This window comes from Hakea prostrata, chromosome 7 (assembly GCF_041222555.1).
Source record: "Hakea prostrata isolate BN-2017 chromosome 7, UWA_Hpros_2, whole genome shotgun sequence".
Classification (NCBI taxonomy): Eukaryota; Viridiplantae; Streptophyta; class Magnoliopsida; order Proteales; family Proteaceae; genus Hakea; species Hakea prostrata.
Genome location: NC_142606.1, coordinates 16271897 through 16285476, shown reverse-complemented (window position 1 = coordinate 16285476; position 13580 = coordinate 16271897). Strand labels below are relative to the sequence as shown.

General features: G+C 38.0%; 1 protein-coding gene across 1 annotated transcript; it reads left to right on the top strand.

Moving 5' to 3' along the window:
- Positions 1-2250: 2250 nt before the first annotated feature.
- LOC149010152 (uncharacterized) lies at positions 2251-12188 on the top strand. Its single transcript, XM_089161562.1, has 5 exons — positions 2251-3143; positions 6821-6930; positions 7030-7392; positions 10405-11077; positions 11710-12188. Exons 1-5 carry the CDS (start codon positions 2927-2929, stop codon positions 11787-11789), a joined length of 1443 nt encoding a protein of 480 aa, XP_089017688.1. The 5' UTR covers positions 2251-2926; the 3' UTR covers positions 11790-12188.
- Positions 12189-13580: the final 1392 nt, after the last annotated feature.

Sequence of the window (13580 nt, the reverse complement as noted above, 5' to 3'; positions counted from 1 at the left end):
TAAGTGGGTGATATATATATATATATATATATATATATATATATATATATATATATTTTTTTTTTTTTTTTTTTTTATATATATATATATATATATATATATATATATATATATATATATATATATATATTGACATTTATATTATTGCCCATTTTTTTTTCAAATCCGTGTAGTTGATCTCATTTAGCTGGGAGAAGGTTATGGTTGTTGCCGTTTGTTTTAAATGAGTCTTTATTGATGAAGTGTGCTCGATATTTCTTATGGCATGGTGGTACCACATGTCACGTATTCGTTAACGGAGATATGCATAACTTAGGCCTTATATTTTGTGACTTTCGACTAAATTGATTGAAAAAAACAAAAATTAACCTTGCCAACCTTATTTAATTGAGACAATATTTGTTATTAAAGTTGCTTATGAATTAAATTGAAATTACCCAAAATCTATCCCATAGATAATAAGAGAAGCTCTAAGGACCTCGAATGAAAAAATTGTCATTTGCCACATTGAATCAGTTAGAATAAAGATGGATCAAGTCAATCATGAATCAAATCAGCTATTTCACCTTTGTTAGTATTCCTAAATTATTGATTGCCACTTTTCAAATGTGTTGATGCTAATGTAAACTTGTTTGTCCTTATAAGTCCAATTTCTCTATGAAATGTCTGATGTGTCCCACTCAATATTGGATGCTTCTGGAACTAGTGGTTTTATCGTTCCAATTAAAAGATAACCGTTAAGATGTTAATTTAAGTGGTTGGAACGATTAGCTCTTAGGTCAAATTGTCCTATCGGGTCATAGAATCAATTTCAGACGGGTCGAATCAGCAAGGATTAGGGATCGAATCGGTCAATGTTGATTTTGATATTCTCCTGTCGCTCCAATTCCATACCCAAAAAATAAAAAATACAGAAAAATAAAAAAGGCATTTTAGACAGAGTGACAATAAAGACTCCATGTATCAGATGGGGGAGCATGTGGTGTGAAGTGGAGAATACTCTATTCTACTCCACACGTACGTGAAGAGGTTCTGGAGTTTATCCTAATCAGTTGACTTTTAAGCTCATTGACTTTATTGTCCCTACCCGACCCTAAAATTATGTACCTTCCATTAGCTAAATGGACCATCCACATATGTATTTTGTGGATTGAAATGAATGTCCGGTTTCACAATCCATGGTTCTTAATATTGGAATTTATTTATTATTTCAAAGATAATATTAGAATTTATTTAAGGCTTGTTTGGTTCTATGATTTTTGTGAATGTGCAAATTTTAGCATTTTTATAGTAGAGATGAAATTCATAAATCTACAGATTAATGTTTTTAGTGTAAATAGACAAATCTCTAAATTTCATAAATCTAGAGATTTCCACAGTAAAACGAGTATAAATCTCGCATTCATGAATCTAGAGATTTCAAACAGGCCCTTATACATTAACGAGATATATACAAATGTACTAAGGGCCTGTTTGGTTACATGAATCTAGAGATTTCAAATCTCTGGATTCATAAATCTGAGAATTATACCCGTTTGGTTGTAAAAATCTATAAATTCATGAAATCTACAGATTCACGTTTTTAGTGTAAAAAGGTGAATCTGTAGATTTATGGGTAAGGGGTGAAATCCATAGATTTCAAAAAAGCTATACAATTGTACATTCACAAAAATCATGTCGATCAAATAGTTTTTTATGATGAATCCACAGATTTCATTACACAACCAAACACTTCATTTTATAAATTATGACTTCATAGATTTGAAGTCTATAGATTTGAAATCTCCAGACTCATATAACAAAATAGGCCCTAAAGAAGTATAACAAATTCGTTAAGGAGGGCATAGTCTATGCTGTGTAGGCGTATACCATTGTTTGATGACATTCTGATATTGGCTGTTGAGTATTCTACCTTCGAGTGCTTTAGATGATAGTTTTAACATACTATCTCATGTACCAGAAAAGAGAAAAAAAAATGCAGCAACATGCTTTATTTTTTGTTTGGTTAAAAGCCTATCTCTCCAGACAAAACAAAGAAACATGTGCAGGAAAATCCAAATTTTCATCAATCAAAGATATATGTGATTTCCACTCCTCTAGTGAGATGCTCATAATTGAACATAGCTTTTCTGTAAATGTTGCTTTTTCAAATTTTATTATTTGGGGTTTGATCATTCTAAGACATTTCTAATATTAGGGTTCTTAGAGGTTTCGATAGGGTTGTCTTATTAGCAAAGAAAGAAAAAATGGTTAACCCGATCGGATCCAGAAAATGTGTTGCACCGAGAACTCGAGAAGAAGGGAAAGTGACGGTAGAGTAGTACAGTGGAAATGTTGTTACTTTTTTGAGAGAGAGTGAGTGAGTGAGTGAGTGATTCTTTTTGCATTAGCATTTAAGCAGAGTGGGGTTTTAATGATTAAACTAATGAGCAGTGGTGGCTCAATTTAAAGCTTCAAATAAAAATCCCACAAAGACGCAGTACCTGCCTTTTTCCTCTCCACTTCCTTGTTAAGTCTCTTCTCATCTTCCTCGTGAGCATCACCATCAGCATATCCTTTTTAAAAATTTCTTCTGAACTGATAAACCACCTTGGAAAGCTTAGTTAGATCTGAAAAAACAAACATAGAATTTCAACCCCCAGGGTGGGGAGGGGAGGGAAGGGGAAAAAGGGGAAAACCCAAATCCCGAAAGCTTAAAAAACCACTGATTTGCAGTTACTTCTATCCTTCCTAAGCCCTAAACCAGCATTTAGTGTTAATAAAAACACTATGTGAAAGATATATTCAAATGGGTTCTCTCTCTTAAATCTGGTTGTCTCTTTTTTCCTCTCTCTTTCTTCAAGGGACAGCAGCAATGGAGGCGTTGTCTGCGGATTCAGGGCGACAAGATGAGAATGGGGATTGAACAGGCCTCATTCAGTTCACAATGGGGAAATTTGAAGAAGAACAATCTCTTTCGTCTACGGCAACTGTTGAAATTTTGGATGAGAATGTGGCGAATCATTGTCAGATCCCAAAATTTGTTCGGCTAAAATGTATTATTGTTCTACTATTTGGGTTCGCGGTTTTGTTGTCTGGGATTTTCTGGCTGCCGCCCTTCTTAAAGTACGGGGATCGAAGGGATCTGGATCAGAACTGGAAAGGTAAGGTTTTGTTTTTTCACTCTCGTTTTGTGTTTTTAGGTCTAATTTGTCTAATGGTGCGTGAGGTAATTGCACTGTTTGTAACGGATGGATCCTTTTGTTTTGTATTGTTTTTGAAGTTTCTGTTGATTCTAGGGTTTGTGGGTTGATGACTGACATGGGATTATGTTGCTTATCTATATCTTCGTATATCCATTTTTCATCTTCTTTTCCGGTAGTGATTAGATCTCAAATGTCGATGGATGGTTGGGCTTTCATCTGGTAATTTATTCTTAATAAAGCATTTATATATTTCGTCTGGTTCGAGAAATCCGGCTATTGACCTGCATTTGGAGATTTTTTAGCTTATCTCCCTGAAGAGGGGTTCTATCTTCAGATCTAGTTTTGCAGGGTTTTGTTGACTAGTGGAGGGCTGTATGGCTGGGTCCAATATTCCTTTTCTTACAATTAGAATTTCCGGTATTTGAAGAGTATATACTAATTATAGGCATTTGGAGTATGACATTCACATATATATATATAATTTTTTTTTTTGCTTGCGTCGGAGTTGTTTGTTTTGGAGGGCTTGGTCAACAATTTGAGAACGTTTGGTTCAGTCTTTTCATTTTTTATTATTAGATTTTCTTGCATTGTATGGGATGAATTCCATGTACGAACTATAGTTTGGTGGAGGGGGATTGGGTAGTTCAAATATACAATTATATCCCGCATATGTTCTAATTTATGTTTCCATGATTATTATTATTTTATAATTATAAGCAGGTTGAGACTTACGCTAGTGTAATATTGCATCCTATCTTCGGATTCTTTATTTTGACTGGTGTGATTCTATTTTCTAGTTGCTTCCGCTATGAACTGAACTACTCGGTTAAACCAGTGATTGAGTTCTATTCTTCCATTTTGATGATGTTTGAGGGCCATTTGATTTGGTTGGATGTTATGACCATTTGCAGACCTCCCACTGGTGTGAGTTTTGTACAAACACATTTGTATACAATTTAGGCTGGGAGGAGGGGGACTTTGTATCTAGAATAATTTCCCTCCATTTTTCAGATTCTAGTGTGCAGTTGCTTCAGTTAGGAGGTCGCCTGGTCAACCGAATGCTGCGGACTGAGTGTAAATCTTGTATATTGTTCAGATGACTGTAAATTTTAATATTTATTGATTGATTGAATGGATTATCTTGTATATGGAGTCTAGTATTTATAATGGCTTGAACCTAGTTGAATAATTAGATAACATAAACCCCTCAGGGGGGGGGGGTTGATATATCTGTTTATGTCTATGTTAGATGAGGCTGTTCCCTTTCCTCCATGGTATGTGTAGTTTCCCTGCACCTTCTGTGATTAACAAGGCTGCAATTTATCAACTTTTTTACTTAATGAATGTCAATACCTGGCCATATAACCATGTGGTCCTGGTAAAAGGCTTTCTTTTTGGGTGGGGAGTCATTAGTTTTGATGCTTCCAGCTGATCCAAACTAAATTCCTTTCGCAAGCTTTCTAACATTGTGGTTTGATTTACTTTTTGAGCTTATGATCTGCTGTTGGTTGTATACGTGCATTCTTTTTCTTAGTGTCTAGAATTTTTTTTTCTTCTAAATTAAAACTGGTTCTATAATGTGATGAAGTTCTTGCAGTCATTCTATGTGGGCCTTTTATAGGGGTCAAGGTCTTGTAACTATTTAAATTATCATTGTCGTCTTCTCCTTTCTTCTGTTTTTATTAAGTTTCATTGCTTTGTATTGACCATCTTGTAGACTGTGTTGCATCCATGTATCTCCTTCTATGTTCACAATTGGCTGAAATGTTAATCTTTAGAGTCCTTGTGTAGGCCTAATCTGTGTAGTCTGCTTGAGAGGTCAGCAGAATATTAACTTTCAGGAATGCTATTATATTCTGTTTGTTGGACCTTATATAAAAGTTATCATTTTTTTTTTTTGGGGGGGGGGGGGGTTATATTGGCACGATTATAGAGCTTTCTGCCCCAGCAAAAGAGTAGTCATCAGAAACTACCAGTTCAATACATATTTGTTCTTTTCTAATACAACTGGCAGTACTACGTGTAGGAGGAGTAAATGCAATTAGATTCTTTTCCAATACAGACATATGTTACTGTCAGTTTAGTAGTAATTCACGGGCACGCTTTGCTCACAACATTTGAGTATGAATATGATTTTATTAACCAAAGACAATTTTTAATATTAACAAAAGAACCAGGCTAAAACAAGCCCAAATGGATTAAATGGGCACACATCCATCAAGGCCTACCCTGAACTATCGATGTTGCTCAAATCTTCTAAGAAAACTTAAAATCATTGCTTCAGATGCATATTTGCTTCCCAACGACTTGTTCCACAGATTTATTAGATTGATTTGGTCAAAAATCACAAGTATCATAGTTTTCCCATGGTTTCTTATTGAAACCAGCGAAATGGGTTGAAGTTCCATCAGATTTGTGTGAAATGTGGTTTTAATGGTAAGTTAAAGTGACATTTCAGTCTAAATTTTGCCAGAATGATACATATGTTCTTCCACTGAATTTTTAACTGGAATATCATACTCTATTGGTAGCACGATATATTTCTTTTCGACTAATGTGGAAAGTTGAAACTGAAATATTGCTTGGGATTTTAAAAATGTTGCTGAGTGATCCCATTGGCAAACCTAAAGGTGGAGGAAAAGTGGGTTGGCCTCTGTGATTCCAAACTCTGCTCAAGGTGGACCATAGAGGAGAGCTCAACAATTTGTAGCATATATCCTCCCAGTTCCCAGCGAGCAATCTGAGGGTTGTGGAGTGAGTTACTTGTTTAAACCTCCTTCCACCACAAAAAGAAAAAATTATGCTTACCACATCTGTGCCCTTACACCATAAAAGTGAGTCTTGCTTGCATGGATCCATTGAAAGGGGTTAGGATAGTATTCTTCCATTCAAATCAGGAGTATTAAGCAGCAGTTAGTTCATGGTTGTCATGTTTTTTATTTCTTAACTTTCCAGCATGACCTCTTATTTCTGTGCTGATTACTTTCTAACTCTAAAAAAGTCAAGAACTTCCATGCATTTTTCTCAGTGAGGGTGGGGGGAGCATGGTTGAGATGTCGAGGTAGACTGAGTGGAAGCATAGTTTGAGAACTCAATCTCGCAGGCCAAGAGTTAGACCGAGGTCTTTCCAAGTTGGGGTAATTTTTACGGTTTAAACCAAAGCCAGATTTGGGAGGGAGCATAAAGTTACAGCAGAATTCCATGATATGCCTGAGATCTCAAGATATGACCAAGTTGGGAACTCGTATGCGATCTTGTCTTTTGGTCAGCCTAAGAAACAAGATGTCAGTGCGATTGTGAGATCTCGTACCATGATTGGAAGGACATTGAAGGAACTGCCTCAGCCCAGTGTCAGCCCCATCTGATTAGTAGTGTGTTTTGTTGTGTTGTTTTTGAACTTCGACGGCATGACACATTGAAAAATATTATATATGTTTTATGATTACTTCTGATATGTGGATGGCAACTTAGGCATGACTTCTATATTTTGAACCCTTAACTTTAGAAAACTATAGATAAACTGTAATATGTAGGAGTCAAATTATGGGTGCTGTTCTTTTTTAATCTGCAGATTAGTGTTTTCGATCCTGTTATTTAGTTCTTAATGTGTGGACCAACACAAATTTCTTGTCCAGCTTATGATATAGTAGCAAGTTTGCAACTACGAAAGCCGCTCTCTCAGATACAAGCAAATAAACAGGAGCTTGAGCTGAACATTTTTGAAGAGATTGAAATTCAGTGCACAGTATGGAAACCTTAGCTTACTCTCCAGTATTTTCTGCCTTTTGAGTTTGTCCTTCTTTTTCCCCTCGGTAACTCTGATCTAATGAGGTTGCTGAACCAGGTGCTTGTAATATCCCTGAAGGCTCTGGCTGGATCAAACTCAACAAGTGTGGTGTTTGCGGTACTGGTTTCTGACAAACAATCAAGCATAACTTCAAGTCTAGTGAGGGAGTCTTTTCAGTCCTTGATTACACAGCGATCATCTCTTCACTTGAATGAGACATTGTTTGGGGATCCATTTTCTTTTGAAGTTCTAAAATTCAAGAATGGAATTACAGTGATCCCTCAGCAGACTGGATATCTTCTGCAGAAACCACAAATATATTTCAATTTTACCTTAAACTTCTCTATTCGCCAAATACAAGACAATTTTGCTGAGTTGACGAACCAACTGAAGTCTGGCTTACATTTGACTTCACATGAGGTATGGCCATTCTCCACTTTGACCTCCATATCATTCTATTTCATACCTCCATCAGCACTTTTATTTATTTTTTGGTGGTTGTTGTCTGAGTATGTACCATGTCATGCATTTCACGAAATATTTCTTGGATGTGAAGCTTTCGATGCCAGAATTCGGTGGACAGGAGGAATCCAAGGTCCCCTTCTCAGTTGTCAATATTTAGTCCAGATTTCATATTTGGCAAACTAAAGCTTTGAGAATCCTGTGCAAAATATGTTGTCTGAGAAATAGTTCGAAAAAAATGGAGGGAACATCACTGTAACCTGGAAGGAGGGGGGCGCGATTTGAGTTCAAAATTATAGGGAAAATTACATTTGACAAAATTTTTTTTCCCTTTACAAAATTAATAACCAATTGTTTCAATTAACAAAAATATATAAGATTAGGCCTGGGTGTATGAAAAAAAAAGCCAAAACACTGACTCCTCTCTCACAAATGTTTTAGAAGATTTTACCCCTGCCTTTATCTTCCTTTTGCCTTTTCCAATCATCATGTCCATCCTGTACCAGCCATTACCTTTTCCAGTCACAGTGGAGGAACGGAACATGCTCAAGGTTCCTTGCTCTTGAACCCCTCTCATGATGCCCTTGAACCCATAGTCTCATCTTTGCTATTTCTAGAACGACCCAATGCCAGGCGGCACCTAACTTTGTCTCCAACCTCCAAATCCCAGGCTACCTGCCAGAAACCCTGCCCAATCTTAGAACTTACACACCCCCACAGAGAAGATTTTTTGGGTTGAATAAAGACAAGTAGCTGAAACCTCTATGCATCTGTATTGTTCTTCCCATCCTGACATCCTTCTTTTTTTAAAGTCGAACATCTCTGCAACTTGCCATCATTCCCACATCAGTTCAAGTGGGGGAGAGAAAAATCTTTTGTCACAGCCGTGAAGGGTTTAGGTGAAAGCGGTGATTCTAACATGGGAGAGAGGGGTCACAAAGAATGGTTGTAGATTCATCGATTCTTCTTGTTCAGCCCACAGTCCCAATTAAATAAATTTTGATATCTCTGGGTAATTTTGGGCATTTCTTGTTGAATTTGGCATGCTCGATGCCTGGATTTGTAGAGGGGGTCAAATCTTGCTTCAATGAGTCACTTTCTTAGGTCATTCCTTTTCTTTTTCCCTTCTAGAATTTGGTAAAACAAGCATCTCCCTAGGAGTCTGGGCTGGTAGAGATTTGTGAAGATACAGAAAGGGAAGATACGAGGAAGTTGGAGCAGGAGATGGATGGATGGTGGCAGTGTTGGGGAGATGGTGGTTAAGGGTAAAAATGTGAAATGATATAGGCGAGGGAGGATTCATTATTTGGCTATTTTTGAAAACCATAACTCAATCTTATGTATTTTAGTTTGCTGGAACAATCGGTTTTTAGTTTTGTGAAGGAAACATATTTTTGTCTAATCTTGTAATTTTCCCAAAATTTTACTCGTGGCCAATCTGGTTCCTTATACAGTAACTGTTGGAATTGGGGTGTCAACCTTCCAAATGGTACAACTGGATGGACTATCAACTGACTTCTTACCTTGACAGCCATCCAGTAAAACTTCTTCTTTGTCCTAAACTTTGTAATGTGATTGGTAGTGACTTGGTTTTCAAATTTCATTTCAGTTTTGGTCCCCAATACTAGTATTACAGTGTCCTATGGAGCATTTTATTTTGTGTTTACTTCATATTAGCCTATTTTGCTTGAATTCCCAGCTCATGTTTAACAAATAATCTACTTGTTTGTTGTTAAAGAGAGTTGAACCAGAATTTTGATGCTGCATAAATATGCTGTAACTACCAAACCAGCTGCTTGTTGCGGGTAAAAATTTTTGGATATCATAATAATTCATAATACACATTTACATATTCTGAGCAATGGTTTCCTGTGCTGCTCAACTTGTAAGGGTTTCCTGCGTGAACCCTAATTGCTGCCCATGTGGAGACTGGGATGGGGGCAGTTTCTTTGGATTGGTTGATCCCAGCCCCCTGCTGATGTTAAGTTTCAGTCAGATGTAGTTTGCCAAGTGGCAACTGGAGCGTTGAAAAATTTCAGGACTATGGGAGAATGCACGGGTAGTCGTTGGAATAGTTTGATGGATACACACATAAGGGTATGCTATTGAATTAGGCTCTGCATTAAAATTGTTTTGCCGTATCTTTTTTATTCTATATGTTTATGCTCAATCCAATCCTGACAAAAAGTATCTTCATGATAATTTTGTACCTAACATTCAAACATTCTCTTGAATGTCGGACAAGAAAATTCATTTCATTCAGCAAACTGCATTGGTCTATGAAAACTTTACAATCAAGTCTCAAAGCCATGGTTGTCTGTCCCATGTTCCTAATCTGAACATTGTATCTGACTCTCTTACGTTTTTTTTTTTTTTAATAAATAATTTCTTGAATTTCTTGAACATTATTAAGGATTCCCTCCTAGGGTACCAAAATAACTCATGACAGTCGAAACAACCATACTTGACATTGAAACTATAGGTATCCTACCAAGAGGCTGCATCTACCGTGGTCTGAAATCCCTCCTTGTAGTTTGTTAGGTGATTTGCTTTGATTGGATTTAACCATGAATCTTTCTTGATGTAGTTCTGATCGGAAGCATAGTTATCATATGAAAATCAGGTTATCTAACTGAGGCTAGCTTAACCGGGTATTGGTTCTAGATTTGATCAGCATGACAGTTACGGAGGCAGCTATTGTCTGAAAACTAACCAATATGGATTGGGCCATCAGTTTTTGACTCCTGGAGTTTGTTGAAATCTGTTGGCATGAAAGGCAGATAAATGGGTAAGGGGGTGCATCTCAATTTCTTTGGGATGGTTGAGACTGACCTGGTACAGCCCCTCATCCATTACCTTGGACCAGTTTTATTTGAATAATTGCTTTGAAGCTGATACTTTTCTGCTTGTTATTTGATGTTTACCATTCTGAGGACATGGATCTGATTACCTATGTTTCACGAAATGCAGAATTTGTACGTTAGCATGACAAATGTAGAAGGATCAACGGTGGCTCCTCCTACTACTGTTCAGGCATCTGTATTGCTGGCAGTTGGAAATGTTTCACCAAGCTCGAGGTTGAAGCAGTTGGCTCAAACCATAAACAATGGTTCTGCAAAGAACCTTGGATTGAATAACACCGAATTTGGTAGAGTTAAGTCAGTTCAACTTTCTTCTGTTTTAGAACACTCCCTTAATGGTGGTGGTATGTCACCTAGTCCTGCTCCTCTGTCTCATCCCCACCACCACCACCACCACCATCATCATCACCACCACCACCATCATCACCATTCTGAAAGTCACCACCATGATGTCAGTTCTGCTCCTGCTCCTGCACCTGCACCAGCCAGTAGCCACTCATCAAAGTCGCCTTCAGGTTGCCGGAGTGGATCTAGGACCAAGCCCATGGGGCACCACCATCACTTGGCCCCTCGCATTGCTCCAGTAGTATCTCCATATCACCCTAACCCTAGAGCTGCACCAAACCCAGGTGTAGACTCTCCTGCACCAATGCCAAATTTACCTCCCACATTTTCTCCGTTGCCGGCTGTTGTTTACACCCATTCTCGGCCTCCAAGTAAGGGCATGGGAGATGTGGAGACTCCAAATGTCATGCCATCAATTTCACCTGTGTCATCTTCATGTGAGTTTTTATTTGATTTAATTTCTGCACGTTTATCCTTTTTATGTAATGCATGCAATAGCTTGGTTTTTCTTCTGAATAGTGTAGCTTTTGCAAGAAAATAATGCCTGTCGATTATGGAAGCCCAGTTGTTTCGTTTTTTATATAAAGAAGCCCTGTTGTTCTTATGTTATAATGTTCATAGTGTTACTGTTGGATTTGTTTGGTCATTCTTCCCCTGGTAGAGAGAGTGGTTGTGTGGAGAAGCCTTACTACACTCCCTGGATGTGGTGGCTGACCCCACCAGTAAAGTTGCATATTTCCTCCCTCAATCTACTGGTCTAACGACCAGGAGACTTGCATCTGATAAGAGTCCCATTGGTTATTGATCATTGTTCTATTGGCATATCCAGATGTTGGGAGCATGGGTTGGCACTTCAAGTAGCTTAGGCATGGATATGGTGCTAATTCTTTGGTTCTTGATAGTATCCTTCCAAATATGAAATGCAGATCAGTTCTCATTATTCTAGTTCTACAAATGGTGACATGAAACTTAGCTAATTAATTTCCCATCAGTCTCTCTGATTTCTAGTGAGATGAAATCCTGGGCTTACATACAGTTCCTCTGATATCCGTTTTTTTGGTTGATTCAGCTTCTGCAGGCCTTACTCCTACCTTTGTAACAGCACTTTCACTTCTCTTGCTACTGATAATAGAGTTATATGGAAGATAGGATGGAGGTTCTTTCCAAGTTAAAATCGCCCCGCTAGCTTCCAACGGACAAAAGCAGTCTCGGTCCAATACCGCTCAGTTGAGAAAAGAGAGATAGGAGGTACTCGAAAAGTGAGAGAAGCACGAAGCGTGTGCTTCTCATCCACATGGGGTATATTTTATTTTTGTGCGTGTATATATTGATTATATCGCTCTCAGCGGATGTGTTTCAGGTCAAAGCCACAGAGGTTGGCAGGCCTTTGGTTACATGTTATCGCTGCTGCTCTTGTTGTGTATGACTATCCTGCAGAAATGTAATGAGATATAGAAGAGCTTTGCACGACAACAGCTCAAGGTGGCCTTTCCACTTATTCTGTTTCCCCCCTAACTGAAGTTAAATAACTTCCAGTTCTGTTCTCAACCTTGGCTGCATTACTGATCTGATTATTTTTTCTGCCAATCCAGCCCAATAATGTTGGTTTCTGAACGATCATCATCCTTATGCAATACAAGTCAAGTTTCTAAATGACTGAATCTGATTATAAATGGGTTTGTTTTATCATACTGAACTCGCAACTAACATCAATCTTACTGTCGGTTCGGTTTGTAATTTTGGTTCAATTGAGGAGGGGGTGTGTATATTTCTGGTTCTTGGTACCAGTAGTTTTAGGTGCCTGAATCGGTTTACAAACTGTTTCTAAATTGATTGGGTGGTGTTTCTTCTTTTTTCTTTTGTGGGAGGGAAGAGAAGGGTTGTGGTATTCTGTGTCTCATGCGTGAAGGGTTCCATTTTTATGAACTGATTGATGGTGAATACTTCACCTGTTCTTCTACACTGCTTGCTCAGAAATAAAGGCGAATCACCCATACCCTATGATTTGGGGTTGGGGTTGCCCTAGCCTCTGTAAGTGGGCTTCCCTTGGTAATTTGTTCTAGCATGCATAAAAGAGATAGGGACCAAGTATGAGACTTTGAAAATTTGACAAACTTACTGCGTTCTCATTAGAAGTTCTTCTCCATATAACTCTGTGAGAGACTGACCCATGCATTAGAAAATCTCCTCCTCTCGCCATCCCATGGAGTCTGCTTTAAGTCTTTTTGGTGTCTATTCATATAGCAAGACATCCATGTCATCACAGTCTCTTTCGACCGCAACAAGGTGGTAGCAGAGGTAGAATGCTTTTAATTATAATGGTGGCTATACAAAAAATAAAATGAAAGATGGTATACTAGTATTAAAAGTACTATCACTAAGTTTGATGGGTAGTTCCATGGACACTTGAAGGAAATGCTTTGTGAACCAGTTATCTATTATTAGAATGATGTTGACGATGAAACTGCAAGTTTTATTGATAGATGAGTTAACTCTTTTGATATATAGATGGCAAGTGAAGATATGAATATTAAAATTGCAAGTATGAACGCCCACACCTCCACATTGATGTATAGAGAGTAAGTAAACGATATGAATAGTTAAGCTTCCTTTGCCAATCGCAACCCCCAATTTGCAGTCCACCCACGCCTTTTCCCGTGTCATCTTCTCACCTTAACAACCCCGACACATCCCCTGCAACCTCCCGAATTGGAGATGACACAACCTCCCCTTTCCAGGCCTCGGAAGAAGGGAAATTTAGGGTTGGCCCCTTGACATGTGCCAATACCCTCCCTCGGAGTCATGATCTTGCTCAGTTGAAATATCGTTCAGTATTTGTAGTGTGTTGGCCCATCTGGTCTATGGAACACTACACCTACTTAGGTGGTGAAAACACTATTGAATTGGCCATTAATGACTTGTTATTTTGGGCAAAACATT